This window comes from Garra rufa, chromosome 2 (genome assembly GCF_049309525.1).
Source record: "Garra rufa chromosome 2, GarRuf1.0, whole genome shotgun sequence".
In the NCBI taxonomy this organism is placed as follows: Eukaryota; Metazoa; Chordata; class Actinopteri; order Cypriniformes; family Cyprinidae; genus Garra; species Garra rufa.
In genome coordinates, this window is record NC_133362.1 from 30,686,786 (window position 1) to 30,714,083 (window position 27,298).

General features: G+C 35.9%; 2 protein-coding genes across 2 annotated transcripts in view; one reads left to right on the forward strand and one right to left on the reverse strand.

Annotated features, from left to right (window-relative positions):
- cep170aa (centrosomal protein 170Aa) overlaps positions 1 to 22,817 on the reverse strand; it is a 49,705-nt gene extending 26,888 nt beyond the window's left edge. Inside the window, 7 exon segments of the mRNA XM_073834641.1 lie at positions 3,310 to 3,447; positions 4,914 to 5,085; positions 5,264 to 5,322; positions 5,555 to 5,633; positions 8,139 to 8,228; positions 11,831 to 11,972; positions 22,688 to 22,817. Of these exon segments, the coding sequence (XP_073690742.1) occupies positions 3,310 to 3,447; positions 4,914 to 5,085; positions 5,264 to 5,322; positions 5,555 to 5,633; positions 8,139 to 8,228; positions 11,831 to 11,935 (643 nt within the window). The 5' untranslated portion in view covers positions 11,936 to 11,972; positions 22,688 to 22,817.
- A 380-nt stretch (positions 22,818 to 23,197) lies between these two features.
- Positions 23,198 to 27,298, forward strand: part of sdccag8 (SHH signaling and ciliogenesis regulator sdccag8) — a 58,014-nt gene continuing 53,913 nt past the window's right edge. The window contains exons 1-8 of the mRNA XM_073834642.1: positions 23,198 to 23,354; positions 24,083 to 24,232; positions 24,388 to 24,476; positions 25,657 to 25,773; positions 25,944 to 26,069; positions 26,162 to 26,251; positions 26,338 to 26,402; positions 26,811 to 27,002. Coding sequence (XP_073690743.1) covers positions 23,288 to 23,354; positions 24,083 to 24,232; positions 24,388 to 24,476; positions 25,657 to 25,773; positions 25,944 to 26,069; positions 26,162 to 26,251; positions 26,338 to 26,402; positions 26,811 to 27,002 — 896 coding nt within the window. The 5' untranslated portion in view covers positions 23,198 to 23,287. The remainder of the gene's footprint in view (positions 23,355 to 24,082; positions 24,233 to 24,387; positions 24,477 to 25,656; positions 25,774 to 25,943; positions 26,070 to 26,161; positions 26,252 to 26,337; positions 26,403 to 26,810; positions 27,003 to 27,298) is intronic.

Genomic DNA, 27,298 nt, shown 5'->3' on the forward strand with positions numbered 1-27,298 from the left:
TATTCACCCTCAGCAGCAAAATACAACAGAAAACCACTAACTGCTATTAGAATTCCACTCCTTTTGTTTTATTCACTACTGAACAGATATCACATCTGCTTAGCAGAACTTTTGGTAATATATCTTAAGTTAGTTCATAAGGCACAAGGTCTTACTTGTACCTAACAAGTTCCTAACAAGTTAACATGAGATAAACTATGTTTAATAAAGTACAAAAACTTTAATACTTAAAAATACTTACAAATCTAGCATGTGTTGCTGCCTCTGTGATGAGCGGCACTGGTGTCACAGAGGAGAAAGCAAACACGCCTCCGTGACAATGGAGATGGAGGGGGCTGGGCCTGTCTACAAATCAGCCTATTCACTTCTTAAGGGAGACGGTTCCCTTTACATTCTCTTCCTCTTTCTTTCCTACGCTGGCCTGTGAGTCCCTGCCTTCGAAAAACCAGCCTAAAATAGCTTTGGGAGGTGTTGGCACTTTGATGTGGTGGACTGTTGCATGAATGGTTTTCTCTCTCTCGCTCTCTGTGGCAGCGCTAAGGTTTATCAAGCCTGAAACAAATAATGCTGATTCATTTAGAGCTTCTGCCAACTCTGCCGTCTTCTGAACCTGGGTCTGTACTCTTTGTTTGAGTAACACTGTAAGGTTTTGTCAAACAATGCCACTCAGTGAGCCAGCACTACTCCTTCGATATATATGTACCCAGCATTCCCCCAGAAAGAAACAAGGCATCTTCTGGGAGTAGATTTTGTGTCTCTGAACAGAGACGGTGCTGTTTTGAGTGAATTAAATTAAGAGGGCTCAAGGGCACGAGTAAGATCTCTGGGCTTTGATGGTCTATTCTAGGGTCAATGATAAAAGTGGCGCATATTATAAAAAAAAAGAAACTTAAATAACTCATGTTTATGTACAGTCAAACCAAAAATTATGCAGACACCAGATATAATTTTTGATATTTTTTTACTAGTGGGTGCAGGACACTATAGTTCATTTATGTAAGTGAGGATAGCAAAATAAAGTAAACTGTGACATACTATACCCAAAAATTCTTCATAAAGTGGACTACTAGTAAAACGGATACAAATTTGGGACCAAAATTTTATTTGATTTTATTACCATTTTCTAAACTATAGTGAATAAACTGTGATAATGTCAGAAATTTAAAAAATGTCTGATTACATTTTGTTTTGACTGTAAGTAATTTGGTCAAGATGAATTTGTTCTGACAGTTTAACTCTGAGTTCTTGTCCTATTTTATTACCATTTTCCAGACTATAGCAAATAAACTGATAATATGACAAGTTGAAGGTGTCTGAAAAAATTCTGCTTTGACTGTACATGATCTAGAAAGGCAGCATTTATCCAGTATGTTTACATGTGCAGTTATAATCAAGGCACAGTGGGTTACAAGGGGTAAACTCACTGTTCAAGTATGCATGAGTCCAATACGGCCCAATAAAACAGACAAAAAGCAAAGTGGTATAATTTAGTTGGTCTAAAATTACATCATAAATCAATTAAAAATGCCATACTAAGTGCACAATACATGTTTTTCTTGCTGTATCAAAATACTATTTTGAGTACACTTGTCGGGTTTAGTGTCTGTAGCAAATGTGTGATGTCCTGCTGTGGTAAAGCCTCGGTAATCTACAATCCCATTACTTCTAAACGGAGAAAGTTAATGGGATTTCAGACCCTTAGATCAAAGTGCACTGAACATGCCAGCTTCAATCGGAAGCAAATTTCACTTTGTTATTCTGGATTAAACAGCAAGTGATTCAAACTATTCATTCTCTTCACAACTGTCCTCTGTCTGGTGTAGATCTGCTCAAAATGTGCTAAAGGAATAGTTCACCCAAAAAATAAAAAATTATCTTTATGATTTACTCACCCTCAAGACATCCTAGGTGTCTATGACTTTCTTCTTTCAGACAAATACAATCAGTTAAATAACAATAATTAAAATATGACCTGTCTCTTTCAGGTTTTAAAATGGGAGTGAATGGGAGTTTACGATAAAGTTGGATGGATGAAGTCCAAAATACTAAATGCATAAATCCATTTTATAAAGTGCTCTACACAGCTCTGGAGGGTTAATAAAGGCCTTCTGAAGTGAATCGATGCATTTTTGTAAGAAAAATAAACATAACTATAAAGGATATTCTCACTGGAGCTTACGCTACGCTTATGTCCTGCATCACCCGCTAGAATGTCACTCTCTCGTGAACGAGTACAACAGAGATTAGATTATGGTTTATAATGTTTTAAATATGGATATTTACAAAAACACATTGATTTGCATCAGAAGGCCTTTATTAACCCCCTGGAGCCATGTGGAGCACTTTTTATAATGGATTTAGGCACTTTCCATATTTGTGGGCGGAGCTTACCTGGTGGCAGAAAATTACAGTTTATCACTGAGTTTATATTTCAAAATTCTGATTCTCGCTGATTAAAAAAAAAAAAAAAAAAAAAAAATCTGATAATAAAAAATTCCCCTCGGCTCAAAATCATGAGTTTATATCTCACACTTTTGGGTTTTTTCTTCATTATTGACAAACTCACTATTGAGTTAAATTGAGTTATAAAGTCTGAACTAGGAGATATAAACTAGCATTTGTGAGAAAAATAGTCAGAATTGTGAGATAAAATAGGTAAATGTTTTGTAAAATGTTATAGGTTTAAATCATATTTTATGCTGTAACTGTAGAGCTAATATAATATGACCCCTATGAACTGCATATGTGAATATTATGTAGACAAATTGTTTAAATCAAATGTACACTTTAAAAGTAGAGTAATCATAGCAGGTTTCATCCACAGTCTGTCTGTTTAAACGTCTGCATTTGGCTTCAAATGGCGTCTTTGGCGACAGTATTCTATAAAGATGATTTGCATTCCGATTCTAACATCCAAAGGCACAACAATACATTTTTTCTCACATTTAATGGATTTTACCCATTTCCCTCCCCTTGTTACTAGTGTTCTTCTGCCATCACAATGTGAGTGCAGTTTTAACTGACGTAACTGCGACGTCTACTCCGATTGGTCTGTAGGACTTTATCCATCCAACTTTACATTCAATTCACTGCCATCATAAAGCTTGGAAGAGCCAGGACATTTTTTTATTATAACTCTTTATTCTCTAAAGGAAGAAAGTCATATACACCTAGGATGGCTTGAGGGTGAGTAATTTTCATTTTTGGGTGAACTATCCCTGTGACTGTCTAATTACGCAGTTTGTGAAAAAATTAATTTAATCACTTTTGTGTGAGCAGAGTGTTTAAAAGTATTCTGGTTTGTCTGACCTGTCCCGCTGTTCTCCTGCTTCTTTCCAGATGTTTTATTCTCTTGTTTAAAGGAATTCTCATCATCCGCATCCCCATCGCCCCACCAGGATGGCTGTCCATACAACGGGGTTCCCCTGTGCAAGGCAGCTATATCACCTGTTAGAGAAATAAAAAAGTTACTTTGCTTTAGAGGACATAAGAGTTTATGTACATACAGTATCCACCTTTTTCTTCCCATAAGAGTGTGCACAGCCATTTGTACATTTTATGGGTCTGGCTTCCGGTCTCATTCACGTCCAGCTATTTTCATCTGTACAAAACAGCTCGTTTTGCTGTTTGATATTGCAAATTGGTTGCAAAAAATATTGCAAAAAAAAAAAAAAAAACTCTCATATGGTTTCAAAAGACTTGGAATATAGTGCAGAGAAGTCATATAGACTACTTTTTTAAGTAAGGTGTAATATTGATTCAGTGACTCCAGTGCTTCTGTGGATTTGATCCTCTACAGAAATCAGTAGTTTCTTCATGTGCTGCACACAGATGCATCATGTAACTTTAACAGCCGGGGGCCAGGGGATTTTTGACAAGACTGACAATTAGCAGGATGAAATAACCAGGTGGCAGTGAGATAAGAGCGCATGTTAAATGCTACCCGCCCTTGACACGCTGATGGCTGGAAAACAGAGGCATGGGCGTAGGGCTGTTCCCTTCCCTATTATTAAATACCCAGTGCTTCACGACAGGGCTGAACCATAGTTCTAATTATGTAGAGTAACACATAAATACATGTGTTTAGATGGGTTTAAGTCTCAAATAAAGCAATAACCCCCATGAAGCTGTGGTTTACAGTGATTTTAAAACAGCTAATGAGGGGCGTTGTTAGGTATGGTGCTACATTTTACTACACATACCTGGTAAGGTTTAATAAAATTAACAAAGAGCAATAAAAATATAATAACTGACTCATAATGAATGGTAATTATTCGACTAAGCAATGCAGTTTTTCAGAAATGTTTAGAAAAATGGATGCCAAACAGCACTCAGAAACAACAGCTTAGCCAGTCATAATTAGGGACCAAAACAATCAATTTTACAATATATCGGACTCAATGCAATTTGAGGTATCTTTGATGTCCATAGTATAAATAGTGCAACCGTTAAATGTGAAATCAATGGAACTGTGCTAGCCATTAGGAGTTGACAATGTCATCCTTAATTTTCCATTTGTGACAAGTTGTTTTCCATTATTTCCATCACAGGGAAATAATCAGATGCGATCTTCTCTTTAGCCAGAGGGGCGTTTTTCTCTTTCACAACTGTCACATGTTTGTGTCACATGTTGCTACAGTGTGAGGAGAGTTAATGGATGACATTAAATGAGATGACAGAAGGTCACTTACACCTGTCACTAGTTAGTGCTTTGATAAAAATAGACCATGGTCATTTATGTCACCTTGCTCTGCTGAAAAGGGACAATGGATTAGTCAGATGGGGAACAGCAGCATCTAGTTGAGTATTATGATGACATATTGTTTAGCATCACCTAAAGTGGTTTGATAGCTTCAGACACAAATACAGTTATCCATTCTTTACACCCTGGCATTATCAAGGTGTTTTTTTACCTGGCATCTTGTCATCTCCTTTGTTAGGCTCTGCAGGTTTGGCTACTGGTTCAGCAATGGGTTCTGTGGGTTTGCTCACTTTGGCTTTGTCTGGGGAAGACTTGGGGGTTTTTAAGGGCTCTGCACAAGTGGGCTTCTTGCCCAGCTGAAGTTGGCTGGTGAACTTCTCATGCTGATAGAAAGGAAGCAGGAGAACATATTAAGCACCAGAAACCTGACATCAACTTTACTTCAGGAAGACAAATAAAAACTACACAAGATCAGCAAGTGTAATTCTGATAATATAAGCACAAACATCTTAATAGATTATTAACTATATTAATCAATTCAGAACATAGTGGTTGTTTTACCTTCAGAGCCTCCTCTGGCACATGCAGCTCTCCTCGCACCACAGTGAACAGGTTGGTATGTGAGTCAGGTTAAGGAAGATAGTTTCATAATAGCTAAAACATACTAAATATGGAACCATGTATCTCCAGTTCTACTTCTTCTTTTCTTTGTCATGCACATAAATCTTCCAAATTATTAGTGTACAAACAAAGTCAGTTCCACCGAATCATAATGATTTTGAAATACTAAATCAACACTAAATCTTAAAGACTTTCAGAAGAATGTCTGAAGACAAGTACATTGAAGGATATCATATCCAAACCTCAGTTTGTCATCCATCTTTAAAGTGATGTACATCTGTTCCTGGATTCTGACATCATTCACAAATGTCTGAAAATAAAAATGTCAAATTAAATTCATATTTTAGTGGGCTCAACTTCTACAGTTTAAGTCAAAAGTTTACATACACCTTGCAGAATCTGCGAAATGTTAATTATTTTACCAATATAAGTAGGATTTTTTATTTAGTACTGACCTGAATAAGATATTTCACATAAAAGACATTTGCATATAGTCTACAAGAAAAAAATAATACTTACATTTATAAAAATGACCACATTCAAAAGTTTACATACACTTGATTCTTAATACTGTGTTGTTACCTGAATGATCCACAGCTGTGTTTTTTTGCTTGTTTAGTGATAGTTGTTCATGAGTCCCTTGTTTGTCCTGAACAGTTAAACTGCCCACTGTTCCTCAGAAAAATCCTTTAGGTCCCACAAATTCTTTGGCTTTTCAGCATTTTTGTGTATTTGAACCCTTTCCAACAATGATTGTATGATTTTGAGATCCATCTTTTCACACCTAGGACAACGGAGTTAACTATTGCAGAAGTTTCAAACACTTACTGATGCTTCAGAAGGAAAAGCAATGCATTACGATTTGAAGATTAAGGTAAACTGAACTTATTTTGTCTTCTGGGAAACATGTAAGTATCGTCTGTTCTTCAAAATAAGAAAAATGTACACATCTTCATTCTGCTCAAAAGTTTTCACCCCCGGCTCTTAATGCATTGTGTTTCCTTCTGGAGCGAGCATCAGTGAGCGTTTGAACCTTTTGTAATATTTGCATATGAGTCCCTCAGTTGTCCTCAGTGTGAAAAGATGGATCATACAGTCATTGTTGGAAAGGGTTCAAATGCACAAAAATGCTAAAAAAACAAATAATTTGTTGGACCTGAAGAATTTTTTCTGAGAAGCAGCGAGCAGTTTAACTGTTCAGGACAAACAATGAATTTATGAACAACTATCACTAAACAAACAAATGCATTTTGTAGGATCCCTATCATTTTGGTAAAATAATTAACATTTTGCAGATTCTATAAACTTTTGACTTCAAGTGTATGTATCAAAAGATTAGACAGATCAACAAGTCAGTATCCCTCAAATTTGGACTTTTTAAAAATCCACTTAATAATCTTAACAACATGCTAATCTCAAAATCTCCTTAATCTGAAAAACTCTATGACTGTACCTACACCTGAGGAGCACCAAACATACACTACACTCCATTATCCTCCATTCATTGAGGCAGCAAGACATCTGCGTGTTTAATGAGTTCAACTTCAAAAGTTCAGTGCACTAATGGTTTACAGATCCCTCTAAACATATGACTACGGGGAGAGCCACCTCACAAAATCTGAAAATATTCAGGGTGATAATAATGTGCTGTAAGGTCTGCTCCTTCTCAAATATCAGCCACTTCCTGCAAAGCCCAACAAAAGGGGGAGCAAATCATTCTGACAAAGCACTTTCTAGAGTATTCAAGTTTAAAATTTCCGAATCAATCTCCTCCTTTGTCCTTCCTACAACATCCAAAAGACCTTAAGATATTTTGCTGGAATGTGGGGTCACATCTGGGGAATTTGTGCAGGCTCTTCAGTGGCTGACTGGAAGTTATTTCCCTTTATTCAACATGTGCCAACTTTAACGAAATAGGGTAGTATCATAAAATGTCAGGACTTGTTGTATGGAGTTTTGTTGAAAACTGATTCCTGGTCAACATGAGAACTGTAAACAATACTGAAAAAAGGTGGATAATATAATGCACATGCTATAATAGTAATTTCCTGCCAAAGCAGGACAGGAAGAGGAATTCTTAAGCATGACTCAACAGGAAGAGGTTGTAATTTGTGTGAGTGGCCCCATGAGTTCTCATTTAGTCATAGAGTTTCTACAGACCACAAACAGACGGACATAATCTAACACAAACACGATACGGAGTACAGACTCAGGAAAAGCAGGCGGCACCTCAATATGTTAGTAAGGTTTAGATTCACCACATAGTGAAAGAACCAAGTATGAAGAGGGAGGTTTGTATTTAAAATTAACAAGGGCACATAAATCTGTGTCAAGATTCAAAAAGAGCCTGAATATACATAAAATGGGAATTTTAAGGAAGCTAGCCTTTATTTTTTTTATAGTAAAGACTGACTGTACATTATCTTTCATATTACACACTAGACTAAATAAGTAAATGGACAAGTTGTTTAATAACTTTATTCAATTTTTGTATATTTTTTACTTGCTGAAGATCACAGGTAAATAAAGGGTTTATGTGAAGATTGTTTTAAGTTTACTTAAATTAGATGTTTTTTTTAAGTCTAATAAATGTTAAAGTTGATAGCTCTCAATTATACTGTGATGTTGAATGGTTGTAGTCAATGGTTTAATATTAGGAAAAAAGAAAAATCAGTGATATTGATATTGGTGATACTCACCTTTAGTCATAAAAAACGAGTACTGTCAAGTCGATTAACTGTGATTAATCGCAATCCAAAAAAATGGCATTCATTTATCAGAAACGTAGCACTCCACTGTTTTCCCGCTCACTCACCCCATTCAGGCTTCCCAGATCCTTCACTTTGTGCTCATCACTGCTAGACTCATAGTTGATGACAGCGTGCTGCTTGTCTACACTGCGAGACTGCAATCACACAGATAAAAGCAAAAGTTACAAACCAGAGACCGTTTTTGCTGAGCATTCATAGATTTGTTATTTTTGGAAGCTAGTTTATATGCAGTCACAGAAGTATTTCACCTCGTAGCAATGACAGTATTTGAAGGTGACATATCTTACATGTGCAACATACCTCAAACGACAAACATCAGATGAGAAACAATCTCTCATACAAGTATTGAAGATTGGTTGTGAGCTCAAGTTGAAGTCACATTAGAGAAATTTCGTGAACAAAAACGGTCCATTGTCTACTGTACCGTCAAAAGCAGAGCGATGCATGAAGCACACCTTACCTCACACAGAAGTAACTATTAAACCAAATTTCTGTTGGTCATCACGATGAATCTAAGTGAATCTGTGTGGGGAAACCTTTTGGCTTCATGGCAAAATTCTTGATTGTATGTTCCACTGAAATGACTGGATTTTGCTCATGAAAAATTGACAAACAATGGTAAATGTTTAAAATTGAAATTAATTTTCAGGTACTGTATGTTCATTTAAATAATGTGTTGATAAAGGCCAATCTCCAACAACATTTGCAGACATTGTAATGACAAGTTGCTCATGAAATAAACATTAAAATGGTCAAATTAATGCAAATGTAGAAGTTTAAGGTTTAAAACATGCCTGCTCTGATGATGAAGCACCTAAAACGAGTGTCCGCGAAAAAGGTGGCTCTATTTTAAAAGTGAACTCATCCTCAGTTCAGTGATAAGGCTTCTAATACATTACCAATCTATTTTTAGACAAACCATGTGACCACTAAACATATTGTAACACAATCACATGACCAGACTGAGATTGATTTATGCTTGACCCTAACATGGAAGGGTCAAAGAGGGAAATGGGGGTTTCCTGACTAAACAAAGACTATGTTTATGTCCAGCAGAGACTAGTATTGAACACTTGAAACCCCAGAGTTACTCTGTTGTCTACAGTTCAATATACTCATCATTTTAAACAGCATAGTATAGCTATTATTCGTTCTGTACTGGTAATTCGATTGCTTTGAGATGCGAAGAATTCACTTCCATTATAGACTTCTGAACTAAATTTTAGAAGGCCATTTCACCTCAAAGCTATGTAGCTACTAAGGTGTTGTTGTGAGGGGTTTTAATATGTTGTTATGTGGTTGCTATGTTGTTTCGTGCAGTTGCTAATGATTCTATGAGATACACAGTACACAGCTTTTCTTCAAGTGGCTGATATTACATCTGTGTTTGTGTTGTGATATGTCAGGTTTGTTCTGAGTTCTCATCAGCTCAGCTCCCTCTAATGACTTCTTGAATTCTTTCCCTCAATATTTGCCAGTCTATGCACACTGTAGTACATCTAAAAGTACCCCGTGAGCTCTTCGCCCCACTTTCTATTAATAAAGTTGCATGACTAACACGTGTATACTGATGATGAGGTAGATAGTAACAGTCATGCCACTTAGCTGGAACGCAGCTTTCCTCATGGGCATGGTCTAATCTTTCTCCATCCTTCCTAACATCATTAGAGAAAACTTGTGAAATACACTACCGTAAAAGATTTTTGGGTTGATCTTTTTTTTTTTTTTGAAAGAAGTATTTTACACTCTTTGAAATGTAATTTATTTCTATGATGGCAAAGGCAAATTTTCAGCATAATAACTCCAGTCTTCAGTGTCACATGATCCTTCAGAAATCATTCTAAATGCTGATTGGCTTTTTAAAAAACATTACTTATTATCAATGTTGAAAACAGTTGTGCTGCTTACGAAACATACACAATTTAACAGCAATTTATTAAAAGTATAACAAAACTTAAATTTTTAAGACCCTGTGAAATATACTATATACAATTTAACAGCAATTTATTAATTTTTTTTAACATTTTTAAGGCCCTGTATATATATAGTCAAGTCTGAAATTATTCATACTCCTGGCAAATTCTGACTTAAAGTTACTTTTATTCAACCAGCAAGTTTTTTGACCGGAAATGACACAGGCTTCTCCCAAAAGATAATAAGACGATGTACAAGAGGCATCATTGTGGAAAAAAATATTACTCATCTTTTATTTACATTTGAACAAAAAGTGGCATGTCCAAAATTATTCATACCCTTCTCAATAGAAACCTAATCAATAGAAAAGCCTGATCTTTAGCTCCCTCCACAGATTCTCAATTGGATTTAAGTAAGGACTCTGGCTGGGCCACTGCAAAACGTTAATGTTTTTGTCTGCTAAAAATTTCTTCACCACTTTTGCTGTGTGTTTTGGGTCGTTGTCGTGCTGAAATGTCCACTGGTGCCCAAGGCCAAGTTTCTCTGCAGACTGCCTGATGTTGATGTTGAGAATTTTGATGTATTGCTCCTTTTTCATGGTGCCATTTACTGTGATTAGGTTCCTGGTCCACCGGCTGAAAAACACCCCCAAAACATTAGGTTTCCACCACCATGTTTGACAGCGGGCATGGTGTTCTTAGGGTTGAAGGCTTCTCCTTTTTTATGCCAAATGAAGGCTACATCATTGTGGCCAAACAATTCTTCAATTTTTGTTTCATCTGACCATAAAACAGAATACCAGAAGTCTTCTTCTTTGAGCATTTGCAAAGGCCAAGTGGGCTTTTGTGTGCCTTATCTGGAGAAGTGGTGTCCTCCTTGGTCTGTGTCTGTGGAACCCAGCGGTGTGCAGTGTCCATTAGACAAGGGGTTTTCAAACCTGTCCTGGAGCCTCCCCTGCCCTGCACATTTTGTATGTCTCCCTTATTAGGCACACCCAATTCAGGTCTTGCAGTCTCTACTAATGAGCTGATGATTTGAATCAGGTGTATTAGATGAGAGAGACAAGCAAAATGTGCAGGGCAGGGGAGGCTCCAGGACAGGTTTGAAAACCCCTGCATTAGACTGTTTGCATTGAGATGTTGCCACCAGCAGAGCCCAGATTCATCAGGATATGGTCTTATAGCCCTTTCCTGACTTGTGAGCAGCCACAATGCGTAGCCGCAGGTCCTCAGTGAGCTCCTTTGTCTTAGCCATGACTGTCCACAAACCAACAGCAGAGAACTTCTGCTTTTCACCTGTTGAGTTGATTAAAACAGCTGTTCCCAATGAATCAGGGTAATTAGGACGCTTTAGAGCAGCTTGGACTATTTGGAATGGTATAGAACTTTGTATTTTTCCATAGACTGTGACAGTTTGCAAAGGGTATGAATAATTTTGGACATGCAACTTTTTGTTCAAATGTAAATAAAAGCTGAGAAATATTTTTTTCCACAATGATGCCTCTTGTACATCGTCTTATTATCTTTTGGGAGAAGCCTGTGTCATTTCCGGTCAAAAAAAAAACTTGTTGAATAAAAGTAACTTTAAGTCAGAATTTGCCAGGGGTATGAATAATTTCGGGCTTGACTGTATATATAAAAAAATCTTAAATTTAGTTTTTTTTTTTTTTTTTTTTACTAAATTCAGTGTTTTCCATTTGTTTCATTAAATTTTAATAATCAAAAGCATCTTTAAATAATTAATTTAATAAAAATACTAATTTAATAATTTAATAAGATTTTCAACAGTTGTAGTTTTAAAATTGAAAGACACCCTTCCTAACCTGTAGCATTAGCTCGCAGTCATCACGGCCCACAAAGATCATCTCACGGGGCAGCCGGTGCCGCGTACCCCCGCTACTCACGAGGAACCAGGACGTGAGGCTCATCTCTGCACTCTCCTCCAGCCTCAGTCCCTACGTCATCCTGATGAAACAGATAAAGACACAGAAAGTTTTTCATAAATGTCTCTATCAGTGACATGTCTCACTCAACTTGACAAAACATACATTTATTTAAAACAAAAACAACAAAAAAAGTAGACTTTTATAAACAGATAATGTCTGTCCCACTAGATGTTTAAATTTGAACCAACAGTGGAATGTGGGTGGAGAGAGACAGAGAGGGAGATCCGTTAGACCGCGCCGAAATCTGCTGCATGCTGACTAGAGGCCTGGGACATGTTCCCTCCTCCCTCGCTGACTATGATCATTGCCAGATGCGGCAGGAAGTGATGTAGGCAACTTGGCTGCACACCCTACTGGGCTCTGAGATTTTTTTTTCCCCTTTTTGTGAAAAGGAGGTCACATTCAGCTGCTCTGAGCTACAGCTGCAAATGGTCTGGGAAGAGGAATTTAATATATCCTTCTGACATACAAACCCACATGCCTCTTCTAGGTGACCCAGTGCAACCCCCGAACCTCTTTAAACATACATGTTGCTCCAAGGTATACAATGGTACAAAATGGTATATATCCAAAAACATTGTATATCAATGGTATGTGATATAAAAAAATCATGGTTGTTGGCTGTGAAGTTTGTAAATTATTTACAGCAATGTACAAGCTCAAAGGGATGCAGACGGATAAATGAAAAACAGACATCTGACCTACAATAACATGTCTCTATATAACTGTAATTATTGCAGAGAGCATGACTGTTTCTCCTGGAAGACCCTCATGACTAATATCACACAGCACTTACAAGCAGCTAGGGCTACTTCACATTGCATATTGTGAAAGCCCTTTTTATTAGCACATCGCTATGACAACATCTTGACCAATAATGGGTGCCGTTTTGATATATGGGCCCCATATTTGCTGAAAGTGCAATATGATTATGCTGCTTGAGGAGCTGGAACACAATATCCATTCACTGAAATACAAAATAGACCCCACCTCCACTTACAAAATCTAAAGGTCCACTTATGGATGGAACGTAGATTGAGTAACCAAGATGCATGAAATGCATGTTATAACGACAATATGATACTATAATTTACATAATTTAACACACTTTCTATGAAAATCTAAATAATATTACTAATAAAAAAATAACTGCAAAGGTTTTTTTATATATAGTTGAAGTCAAAGGTTTACATACACCTTGCAGAATCTGCAAAATGTTAATTATTTCACCAAAATAAGAGGAATCACAATGCAAAATGCATGTTATTTTTTTTTAGTACTGACCTGAATAAGATATTTCACATAAAAGACGTTTACATATAGTCCACAAAAGAAAATAATAGCTGAATTGATAAAAATTACCCTGTTCAAAAGTTTACATACACTTGATTTTTAATACAGCGTAGTTATCGGAATGATCCCACAAATTCTTTGGTTTTTCAGCATTTTTGTCTATTTGAAAACTTTCCAACAATGACTGTATGATTTTGAGATCCATCTTTTCACACTGAGGACAACTGAGGGACTCATATGCAACTATTACAGAAGGTCCAAACGCTCACTGATGCTTCAGAAGGAAACACGATGCATTAAGAGCCGGGGGTGAAAACTTTTGAGTGAAGAAATTAAGATGTGTACATTTTTCTTATTTTGCCTAAATATCGTATTTTTTTCATTTAGTACTGCCCTTCAGAAGCTACAGAAGATACTTGCATGTTTCCCAGAAGACAAAATAAGTTAAATTTACCGATCTTCAAATTCAAAGGTTTTCACCCCCGCTCTTAATGCATTTTGTGTCCTTCTGAAGCATCAGTGAGCGTTTGAACCTTCTGTAATAGTTGCATATGAGTCCCTCCGGTGAGAAAAGATGGATCTCAAAATCATAGTCATTTGGAAAGGGTTCAAATAGACAAAAATGCTGAAAAACCAAAGAATTTGTGGGACCTTCAGGATTTTTCTGAAGAGCTGTTTAAGACAAACAAGGGACTTTAAAAAGATGAATCTTAAAATTAGTTTTCAAACTTCTTCCTGTAAGAATTTTTATTTAGCAACACAGTTGTGATATTGCCTGTAGGTTCGGGACAATGTCTGACAAGAATACGTTCTGAGAAGTTCTTCACAACCTAGATAGATTACATCTTGGGAGCAGCTTGCAAAGAATAGCTGAATACTAGCAGCTGGGTTTTCTCTTTTCTGTAACACAGGCATTAGTCGAGCAACCACAGGAAAACCTTTATACCCGTCAACTACCCACGGAATTCAGGAATAAGCACAACGTGGCAAAGACGCCCTGATGTGGTGCGATATAAACCTCTCTCTTAACAAGACATGAAAGAGCTTTGGAAGCTGGAGAATGTTGGTTGTCAGTACCTTCTAATGAACACATGCATATCTGACAGACCTCAATCTTCAAACCCATCACAATCCCTGTATGGCCACAAAGACAATCTTAAGAAATGAAATACTTTAATACTTAATTTAAAAGCTTAAAGCGAGAGCTGACTTTACTCTTGGAGTGAGCTTCACCTTCTTAGTGGTAAAGCTTTCTTAAGATATCATGAATAGACAAATCACTTTCTACTGAAGCACTTCTGTGGCCCCCGAATCTCCCGCTCTTCTTCCGAACAGAGTGGCATATGGTGTTTTTAGTGGGTGAAAGGGTGATTTCACCATGCTGGCTATGAGTGCATCCTCCCGCTTCAGTGTCTGAAGAGATGGATTGTTTTGGGTCGACTGAGTGTTTTTGCAAGGAACAGGAAGTGTGGCTAACGCTTCCTCCTGCTTCCCCCAGCTCATTTCTAAATCTCTGTCATCTTATTTATCTCTGAGAGGAATAAGGCACTGATTCACTCTGGAACAGATAAGCAGTAAAACTGGAAAACCCCATTTTTGATAAGCTTCAATCTTAATGCTATTGTAATAGGAACAACTAAAATGTGACAGATTGGAATGTTTTTTTTTTTCTGTTCTACACATAACAGTAAAACTTGTTCATTTCAAACTGGTGTTTCTAATATAAAAAGCTCTCACTTGACTTTCTGCATGAAGCCTACACCCATCTAATGGGATCCCCAGCCAGATGATGACACAACCCTGTTTGTATCCTCCCTAATCCACATGACCTGATATGATGACCCATGAGTACTAGCCTGACCCAACTCTGCTGTCTATCTGCAGCCCAATGTAGTAAACAGACACTCTTAAAGGAGCAGTCAATCTCAAAATTAAAATTCTGCTATTTATTGACCTTCATGTCATTCCAAACATGTATGATTACTGAAATTAAATACTTTATTAGCTAAAAAGTCTTTCCATTTGCATTCATACAAAACTATATCTTAAGTAGCAAGGGGATATTTGTAACAATAGCCAAAAATATATTGTATGGGTCAAAATTATATTTTTTTCTTTTATGCCTAAAATCAATAGCCTGGCTAACGCCAGACCACGTTATGACTTCGTCACGATTCGTGGTCTGGGAACCACATGTTCATTTTCTCGTATTTGAGGCGTGGTTTACGAATGCCCAGAGCCGTTTATTGGGCGCTACGAATGTCTATCAAATGCGCCTGTGCGTAGCTCATAGCCAATCGTTTCAATCATACCGGATGACGTATACAGAGCGATGGTTTAACGCCAAAAGTTGCTCTTTTTTCCAAATAAACTTGCGTTCTAAACTATTTAGAACACTATCTAAGGGGCCGTTCACATGTCGCGTCTTTTGCGCGCTAAAGTTCGTTATTTCAAATGTAGACGCGCGGTATGCGCGCGCATAATGGAAGCGACACGGTTGCGACGCGCTCGCGTTTTCCATGCGCAAGCTACAGAACGGTTTGGAAAGGAGAAAGCGACGCGCCTACCGTTTTCCACGCGTTTTAGGCGCGACATGTGAACGGCTGCATCGAATGATAACTTGCTGCCGTGCTGGATCCATAGTTCTAAACAAACTGCTTCGGTAAGTCGCAAAGAAGGCGCCATCGCCATCCCTCCCCGTTCTGTGATTGGTTCCCTGAGGTGAAAATTTGGTCCATGGTTTCCATGCTACCTTCCAGCGTGAATAAAATCGTGCTGCGCGGAAGGCAGCATGGGGACACCCAGGCTATAAAATCAATAGGATATTAAGTAAAGATCATGTTGCATGAATATATTTTGTAAATTTCCTGCCGTAAATATATCAAAACTTAATTTTTGATTAGTAATATGCATTGCTAAGAACTTCATTTGGACAACTAAAAGGCGATTTTCTCAATATTTTGATTTTTTTGCACCCTCAGATTCCAGATTTTCAAATAGTCTTTAAAATCTCCAAAAGACCCTTATGACTGGTTTTGTAGTCCAGGGTCACATATATTTAAAAACGGTAAATACAGATGTGTCGTGGCAGGTTTAACATCAAACGTATCTAAATACATATAAATTTCACTCAGTACCTTACACAAAACTGCTGTATGGCTTCATAAAACTTGAAATATAGTGCACAAGTTGACTGGACCTGTTTTATGTGAGCACTTGACAGCACACTTCACACCCCCAAATGTTTTTTGTCACCTGAAACATGCTGCTGTGATGTATATTCCAAAGTGAGTTATACACTGTCAGAAAAAAAACAAAAGCTGTTACCGGGACAGTACCCTTACAGTACTAATACCATTTTGGTACTAATATGTATACAATAGGTACTAATGTGCACCTTTTAGAGGTAAATATCAGAGGTTAAATTTTAGAAAAAAGGTTCCACCATAATGACAGCTTTTGGACATTTTTTATCAGAGACTTATAATGAAATTAACATTAAGCAAGCAAAACACTCATTTGTATTTGTCCCGAATGAGAGTTGGAGCCTGCATAGGCCCAAGTTTATTTGTATAGCTCATGTCCCACACCCCAATAGTTTCAGTTTTGCTTTGAATAAATTTGTTTATATTTGGCATTTGTAAGAAATGTTCCAAATACTCTTAAAAAATGTGTTGTGAAGTGAGGGGGACTAAAATATATGTTTATAGTGTCTATAATATTTGCAAACTGTTTGATACATACATAATACATAATCATTATACAATATGACTGTATAATGTCTGAATAGTTTGCAACTTTTGTGTTTCACAATTTAAAGAAAGTAATAAAACAATAACGATAATTATTGCATATAATTGTCCTTGATAAAACAATAACAAGAGTTTGATAAATGTTCGATATATAGTTTATGCACCCAAAGCAGTACAAAATAGCGCTACTAATTTGATCATTTATTCGCTCAGCTCAAAGTTCAAACCAGAGTTGCCACGTCCTCTTATAATACGCGACTGCAGGATTTTTTTTTGGTCGTGGGCTGTGGTTTTTGGGCTTATTTTAAAAACTATGGTTAAAAAGTATTTTTTAGGTACAGCAGATGCAGTGTAACATGAATGTCGCTCTTTGAGAAAATACAACATTCAACATAGTCCTTAGGTCTATGAATGCCAAGGGAAGATTGCAAGTCCTTGAAGGTAACATGATGTTGTGAGGCAAATAAACACTCTTAAAATGGAGAGTGATAAAGTCAATGTCCTCACTGCTATCCTCAGTATCTTGAGAGAGGTAAAATCACTGAAGCATCACAAATTGTTAAATAATCAGTCTCGGTTCATTGCTTTTATCTAACTCATCTGTAGAAACCATGCTTAGAAATTAAATCTCCATTATTCTGTTCCTCTCACAAAGCACTTTGTTTGCATTATCAAAAAATTGATTCTTATTTCTAGAAACAGATGCTGCAACAATAAGCCTAAGGGCATTTCAGCCTTCTGTTTCAAACCGGGGAAGGCTTCCGACTACACTTCTGACTAGTCACCACCAGACAGTATATTTTAAGCGCATCTCTATATGCTAATGCTGGGAGATAAATCGATCCACAGACCATCTCAGTGCTTGAGAAGAATACAGTGAGTGCGCTTGACATGAATGAACAGTGGCTGGACTTTCGTTCAGATTGATTTGAATTCAAGTTGATGCTCGCACTGGAATGGAACAGATAAAGTTTCTTGTCTGAAAAATTTCACAGAGCAACAGTACATGCGATTGCACCTTAACAGCTAAAGCTGCACACTGTCAGCAGAGTAATTCTGCAAAAAATATTGAAAATAAAAAACATATGCATAAAAAAAAATAGCTTCACTAATCAAATGTTGGACTATTGTGATACTTCGCAATGAAATTATATGAATCACTAACTAAACTATTACAACAAATTATACAGAAGATGAACAGAGTTCAGTCTCTTTAAAAATAAATCATGAAATGTGAATAAATTCACTTTCACTTATATCTAAGGCCATATCTCTGTATACAAAATGTGGCCAATGCAGTAAAACACGCTGAGAGAGCAAATTTGGGGATGCTGTAAAAGTACCATATGGCCATGAGAAGCAGACATCTCATTTACATCATCAGCATGTGGCAGAAGGAAGAACGATCCATCATTAATCCAAATCTAATACACTTGTGACTAGACCTTATCAGACACAACAAAATGCGCCGTTGGGTGGTAATAAACATGCATAATGACATACTTGACCCAACAGACCTACTTATGCAAATCAACAACCAGTAAATGTTTCTGACCAAAGGGAATTTCTGCTAGATCAGACGCATAATATTCAAAGACAGACTCATTCAGAATAAACATGAGCTATTTATTACATAAATTAAACTACCGCTCAAAATTTGATTATTTCATATATTTTAAAATATCATTTCTGAATTTTCAGCAGCCATTACTCCAGTGTTCAGTGTCACATGATTCTTCAGAAGTCATTCTAATATGCTGCTCGAGAAACATTTACTATTACAGTATCAATGCTGAAAACAGTAGTGCCTTTTGTGAAAATTGTTATACACTACCAGACAGTCAAAAGTTTTTGAACAGTAAGATTTTTTATGTTTTTGAAGTCTCTTCTGCTCACCAAGCCTGCATTTATTTGATACAGTACAGTACAGCAAAAACAGTAACATTTTAATATATTACTATTTTCTATTTGCATATATATATATATCAAAATGTATTTTGAGCATCATTACTTCAGTCTTCAGTGTCACATGACTCCTCAGAAATCATTCTAATATGTTGATTTGCTGTTCAAGAAACATTTTTATCATTATTATTATTATCAGTATTTAAAAAACATGCAGGATTCTTTGATTAATATAGAAAACCCAAAAGATCCTTCAAAAGCTTGCAGTCAAGTTTTTCTTTTTTTGGGGAAAGAAATTATAGAAATTAATACTTTTATTTAGCAAGGATTATTTAAATTGATCAAATGTTAGGATAAAGACATTTATAATGTTACAAAAGCCTTTAATTTCAAATAAAAGCTATTCTTCTGAACTTCTACTCAAAAAAACCTAAAAAAATCTACTCAGCTGTTTTCAACATAATATTAAAGGTGCCATAGAATGCATTTATACAATATTTTAAATTGTTCTCTGATATCTACATAGAAGGTATTTGGCATAGGAAAGGGCAAAAAATCTCCAGAAATGGTTTTACAGGTCCATTTACAACCCTAGGATTTGTCCCTAGAATGAAATGCTCTGTTATTGCCTTATTTGGAAGCTTCATGAATATTAATGAGCTCTGCTCTGATTGGCTGTTTCACAGAGCTGCTCATCTCTATAGCTGGCACATGGATAAAAATATATATTTAATTAGGAGCTCTAGCCGCTTTTAATATGAGGTTTGTTGAATCTGCCGTTTTGAATCGCCGACATTTTAGTCTTATGTTTTATCCATGTTATGTTGGAATTGACCTATTTTTCGGTGGTCTTTTGCAAACACTAGATTTATATAAGAAGGAGGAAACGATGGTGTTTGAGACTCATGGTATGTCATGTCCATGTACTGAACTGTTATTATTTAACTATGCCAAGGTAAACACAGTTTTCCATTCTATGGCACCTTTAATAAATGTTTTTTTGAAATAAGAATATTAGAATGATTTATGAAGGATCATGTGACACTGAAGACTAGAGTAATGATGCTAAAAATTCAGTTTTGTAATCACAAATATATTTAAATAGCAAACAGCTATTTTAAATAGTACAACTATTTCAAACTGTACTGTTTTTGCTGTACTTTGGATCAAATAAATGCAGGCTTGGTGAGCAGAAGAGACTTTAAAAAACATTAAAAATACTGTTCAGAAACTTTTGAATAGTAGTGTATGTTTCAGGATTCTTTAATGAAAAGCAAGTTCAAAAGTTTGAATGAAGAGAACTGTGTGTTCAATATATTATCAATAAGTTATCATAAGTCTGCCATTATACACCTTTAGGCCTCTATTGCATGCACTTTAATTACCAGTTACAATCAGCAGACCAGATATAAGCAGGGGACAAATAATGGATCACAAATATAGGTCAGAACTAAACAGCAGGATTGGGTTAGCCAGAGGGCATACAGAATCCAGACTAGCCTGAAATAACCAACAGTCTGATCATCACACACAGCCATTTGTATGCTTTTGCAATACAGCGCTGACAGAAGAAAACAAAGAAAAACAACTTAAGCTATATCAAACTTAAAAAAATACATATGCATCTTTTTGTTCCGCGCTTACATACTAATTCTCAGATAATACTGGTGTGGTAACTAATGGAAGCAAGCATGTGATTCTCTTTGGCTTCTTTGTGAATTCACATTCACTTGGCACTTCCGTTTAACAACAGGAAGCTCACTGGATTGGTCAGTCAACATGATCCAACTAAGGAAGTGATGCTGACTTATAAATAATTAATGATTTGGGGCCCAGGGTTCACAAAAGACAGATTTTCTTGTGAAAGCCCCCAGACTCAGTGTTTTGGTTTGGGTCTAGGATTTTCTTTCTTTCTTTTTTTTTTTTAGTAGATTTAAACTAGGGACCAACCATATGATGTCTCACGAGCCATTAAAGATCCAGAATAATATTACATTAATTCCATTAAGTTATCTGTTTTTCTTTGTTTTTGTGCCAAGATAAAAAAACATTGAAAAGGCAGTTAAAACATAAAAATCAAAAACAAAGACCTGCCACATACTACTGTCATTGTGACAACACAGTGACAATTCTGCATTTTGGAACCCAAAAAGATGCATTATAAAGGATGTGGACACAACATGCATAAACAAACAGCTGGTTCATAACCTAGATTGAAATACTGAGAGAAAAGTACAGATTAGTCAATCAAAATACAAAGGAAATGTGCAATGCAATAACAGTTACACCCATAAAAGACGACAAGGGTAAAAATAAACACACTCTGTCTGGTCTGTCACTATGTGACACTAAATTATTTGATATTGAAATTAAGTATGGATAGCTAAATGATTTAATAAAAAGTAGTTTTTTTCCAGCATAATAATAATAATACAAAAAATATAAAATCAGAATATTAGATTGATTTTTGAAGGATCATGTGACTAGAGTAATGATGCTAAAAATTCAGCTTCTAAATCACAGGAATAAATTACATTTTAAAATATTTTCAAATAGTACAAAATTCAGAAAAATTTACTTTAGAAATTATTTTTGAATTTTACTGTTTTTGCTATGGATCAAATAAATGAAGGCTTGGTGAGTAGAAGAGTAGTACAGCAGTTTAGAAAAAGGAACATGTTTCAAATCAAATAATATAAAAAAAACAGGGTCAAACTGAAGCCATAAAACTTTGGTACTGCAGAAAGAGGTGGAGACTGTAAAGAAAACAGCCATTAATTTAACCTGCTCTCCAGAGGAGTTCAAATAACAACTGATATGCTCACATTTATAGATGCTAAATACAACATGTCAACATGACATCCAAAAATGCTGTCTAGGTAGGCAGCTATACTCAGTACGTTTTGAGACACAGTCTCTATATGCAGTTTTTTATTTAAGCAATAACGTGCTTAAACTATGGAGAAGTAATAAATACTAGAGAAGCATCTTTTCAACTAATAATTCATTCAGTAATAAGCCTTATTACACATAGGACAATTCACTGTCAAGAAAGATCGCCTATTTTGACACTATACTGTTTCTCCTCAGAAACTAGAGATATCAAACATTTAATAACAGGGTATAAACATTCGCAGCGTTGAAAAGTGTCATTAATACTGCAATCAAAACACATGTAGGCCAGATGTAGCAGAACAAAACAGGAGCCTTTGTCAAAACAAAGGATTCTGCGCAGTGCCCTTCACAGTGTGCACCAGTACCCGGCAAATCATGCACATCTCTTACACATCCATACGACTTACTGTACTGAAATATTGTTGTTTTTAATGGTTCGCTCCGATCGAGAGTAAAATTTACGATACTAAGCAAGATGCCATGCGTTCGGGCAACCCGGTGACCAGTGCTTGTGTCCTCTTCATGCATATAATCAAACACTCGCTATTATATTTAATACATAAATTAAGATCTGCGAGTATCATTGAAGTCATTGAAGGACGCACAGCATTAATGCAAAAAAAAAAAAAAAAAAAACACACATAAAGGCAGGCGGTGTTCGTGCTAGTGTATTCATTCAATATGATCGAACTGGCTAGCTGTGTCCTGCTGTTACATTTACGGTATCCTGACCACACGATCAGATCAGATCACAGGAAAAGCGTGAATTCTTTACACCACAGCCTTATAGGAAAATACGTTTCTAACACGAGCAAATGCATTCATACGCTAGCGTTATTGTAAACGCTTTAATGTTATGTGCACTAAATATCATTTTTTGTTCACTCACCCTTGCTCTTCTTTTCGCTGTCAGTTTTATCTCAGGCTTCAATGCAGCAGCTAAACGGTTTTCGTAGCCCAGCCCAGTGTGTATCCCCACGTCTCCTATTTGCCTCAGTTGCTCAGCAGCAATATCGTTATTCCTAACAAATAGCGGCGACATACGGCAGCCTGGAATCAGGCAAGTAGGACAGCGTTTGCAGTTCCAACACAGTCCGGTGGGCGTGTCCTCATACGTGACTGCTGCTCAAAATAACAAGCATAAAATATTTTATAGATTATTTCTTTAGAATGGAGTTTAAACGTAAATATTATGTGTACAGTAATAAGCGTTTTTAAACAGTAAACGTTGAATTGTGAATAGCGGAAATGCCCGTGTTGTAGTTTTTGTACTCATCCCGACCTAGCCAATTTGATAACGTAGAAACTACAGGTTCCAGTTGTCTTTGCGCGGTTTACGGAAGTGCGCCTCTGCCATTGCAACCGTTGACGTCTTTTTGGACGTCGTTTATTGATAAGATACTGCAACACTTTCAGTAACAGTGAGCCTGAGAAATTGTACGGAATATTTACAAAACTTTTTTGGTTTTATTACGTGTTTAAAGCAATAATGAAACCGTCTTTGGACTCTGACGACGAGGAGGAGGAATTAGGAGCACTGCAGAAGACACTGAGAGGTGATGTTTTTAAGCAGAAAATATGATGCTGCATTTCAGTCCAGTGTTGCTTTCCACAAAACTGTAATATTGACAGTAAAAGTACCGAAAGCAATATGAACCAGCACTTGATTCGAGCTTCTAACAAGTGTGAACACTTGCTTCTTGGTTTTTGTGAAACATTGTATTAAACCACAGAAAACAACACAGTTAGCAAATACTTATTACTATATATGTGAACCTGGACCACAAAACCAAGCTTAAGTAGCACGGGTATATCTGTAGCTATAGCCAAAAATACATTATATGGGTCAAAATGATTGATTTTTCTTTCTTAAGTCATTAAGATATTAAGTAAAGATCATGTTCGTTCTATAATGATATTTTGTAAATGTTCTACTGTAAATCTATAAAAACTTATTTTTTAATTTGTAATATGCATTGCTAAGAACTTCATTTAGACAAATTTAAAGGCGATTTTCTCAATATTTAGATTTTTTTGCACCCTCAGATTACAGATTTTCAAATAGTTGCATCTCGATCAAATATTGTCCTATCCTAACAAACCATACATCAATCGAATGCTTATTTATTCAATTAAAAAAAAAAACATTATGTGATATGTGACCCTTATGACTGTGGTCCAGGGTCACATATGTGATGCACTATAAGATACTTAAGTCTGAGTATCTTTATATTCTTATTATGCATACTAAAATCAATGTATTTGTATGATTTCAATGTTTCAGAACGAGCCAACCGCAGTATCCAGCACCTCTCCAGCATGCTGGCCAGCCACAACTCAGACTCTGAGTGTTCAGAACCAAAGCAGCAGCAGCAGGAGAAGCTTAGTCCTCTGCTGCAAAACCCTCCTATACTAGTTCAACAGAGTGAAGCAGGTACAGATCATGCAGGAAGCGTGTTATTCTGACAAATTATTATAAAGCAGAATTGAGCTGCAGCCTGAAAACTGTAATTGTGTGTTAAAATTCAGTGCATGCAGAGATCTCTGGATGCGTTACCTTATTTGTGCAATTGATTTTTTTTTTTTCAGTCAGTCAGCTGCGTTCCTTGCTTCAAAAGCAGTCCAGAGAAGCAAATGTTGCATCACCGTCTCCTTCCAAAAGGAAATTAACAGGAAAGGTACTCTAGTTATTCTTGAAGCTAATGAGCAGAAATAAAACTAATTCGCTTTTCATTAACTTTAACGTGCCCCCGTTGTGGGAAGCCGTGAATTAAGCAATTAAATCAGGGCTTCTCAAAATGGGGGTTGCAATTTGATGCAAATCACATTTTATTTTGTATTTTTCTTTATCATAAAAATGTAAGGTAAAATGAGTAAGTATAGAATTAACAAAAACAATCAAATTAAAATGTACTAAAAACATGAAAATTCCTGCAAAATTATATTATATTATATTATTATATTATATTTTACATTAAAGTTGTCATTACACTCTTTTTCAAAAGTTTTTGAACAGTCAGATTTTGATTTTTTTTTTAAAGAAGTCTCTTCTGCTCACCAAGCCAAAGTACAGCAAGTACATTTTGAAATATTTGTACTATTTAAAATAACTGTTTTCTATTTGAATATATTTTTAAATTGTAATTTATTCCTGTGATTTTAAAGCTGAATTTTTAGCCTAATTACTCTAGTCACATGCTCCTTCAGAAACCAATATTCGGATTTATTTATTATTAATTATTATTATTATGTTGAAAACAACTTAGTAGATTTTTTTCAGGTTTCTTTGATAAATAGAAAGTTCAAACAGCATTTATCTGAAATAGAAATCTTTTGTAACATTGTAAATATCTTTATTATCACTTTTGATCAAATGAATGCATCCATGCTAAATAAAAGTATTAATTTCTATTAAAAAATATACCTACTCCAAGCTTTTGAATGGTATAGTGTATAATGTTACAAAAGCTTTTTATTTCAGATAAATACTGATCTTTTGATCTTTCTATTCATCAAAGATAATATATAATATAATAATAATAAGAGTTTTTTTATTAGAATGATTTCTGAAGGATCATGTGACACTGAAGACTGGAGTAATGATGCTAAATTACATTTGACAATATATTCAAATAAAAAGCAGTTATTTTAAATAGTACAAATATATTAAAATGCTGATTTTGCTGTGCTTTGGATCAAATAAATGCACGCTTGGTGAGCAGAAGAGACTTCTTTAAAAAATATAAAAAATTACTGTTCAAAAACTTTTGACTGGTAGTGTATACTAATTATAATGTATAGAAAGAACCATCAACTTTTGCTCATTAGTTTGATTTTATTTTTAATTGTGCTGTCTAGCAAAGAATCACAGACGAGGGCAATAGCAGTTTGCCTGGTGTTCATGACTTGGTTCCCATCATCCACAATCAATCTGAGTACATTCAGCACCTGGAGGCTGAGGTCAAGTTCTGCAAGGTCAGTCCTGTTAATTAACACAAGATATTATCAGTGAATTTATTATCTGAGGCATTCTATGAGTTTGATAATGTGGGTTTCCCCAGATAAAGCCAGTAGTATACAACTGGTCGTGCGATGGGAATTTCTAGGAATTTGTTTGTACTGATTGTGTTGTTTCCAAACTAAAGGATGAACTCCTTGGAATGAAACAGAGAGTGAGAGTGGTGATTGTGGAGAATGAGAAACTACACGAGGAGCTGAAAGCAAAGGCAGTCGAAGACACTCTTAAAGAATACACATTTGTAGACAGCACGGTAAGTATCAGTGAGGCCTTTAGTTATGGCAACTGTGCGACTGTAATGACACAATTTATGAAAATATGAGTCATTGTATTGATCATTTTCAGTTAAACATGGAGCGCACACCAGAAAAGACTTCAAAGCAAAGACTTGACTCCATTAATCAAGCTGAGGACCACAAATGGAAGAAAGAAATGGTATTTGTGGTTAAACATTCATGTAGATGAAAATGTGACATCAATAAATGTGCACTAAAATTGTAATTTCCATCTCTTTGTCTAAGGAGCAGCTGAAGTGTCTCTATCAAGCACAAACTGAGACCCTGGAGGCTCAAGTGGTCTCCCTGAAGTAAGTGGGCTTCAATCAGTGGCCAAGCCTAAAACATATTTTTCTCTCACTGAATCCGACCATATTAAAATACACTCTTACAATCTGAGTGGGTGCAATGATTGAATTACACATTTTATTCATTTGCATTGCTTGAAAGGAACTAAAATGTCATATAAAATATATTTTTTTCTATCATGTGTTCTGCATACTTATGGTGTTAGAGCACCTCACTGATTGTAAATGCCTACTGCTGAAAATGTAGATTGCCAGAGTGTTGGTCATTGTGATTTATAGTGCTTCTTTTGCAGTCAGTCTGCAAAAGATTGTTCATGTGCAATGTTAGCATTGTGATTCTGTCCACCAATAGATTCAGTCGGACATCATATATGCATACTGTAACAATGTGCCCTCTTACTGTCTGTGTAGGAAAGACTTGGTGAGCATTCAGAAGGAATATGAGGAAACGAAAGAACGACTGAGGCACAAAGAAGCGATGTCTGTGGCGGTGGGCAGTGGTCAGCGTGTGGGTGGTCTGTGTCTGAAGTGTGCCCAGCATGAAGCAGTCCTGGCAGAGACGCACTCCAATGTCCATGTACAGAGCATTGAAAGACTCACTAAGTAAGTGTGTGGTTTTTAGTGTTTTAATTTTCACTGCCAAGTCCAAGACCTAAAATAATAATGTAATTCTGTTGGATAAATTACAATAATTTTAAATAGAATATGTAGGCATTTTTGTTTAATTTGTTTTTTATTCTTTTTTTAATTTTACAGTTCAAAAGTTGTGGGTTGGTAAGATTTTAATGTTTTGAAAGACTTCTCAATGCATTTATTTAAACAAAAATATATTAAAACAGTATTATATAGTAAATAGTAGAAAGAACAGCATTAAATGTCTGCAATTTTTGTATTAATAT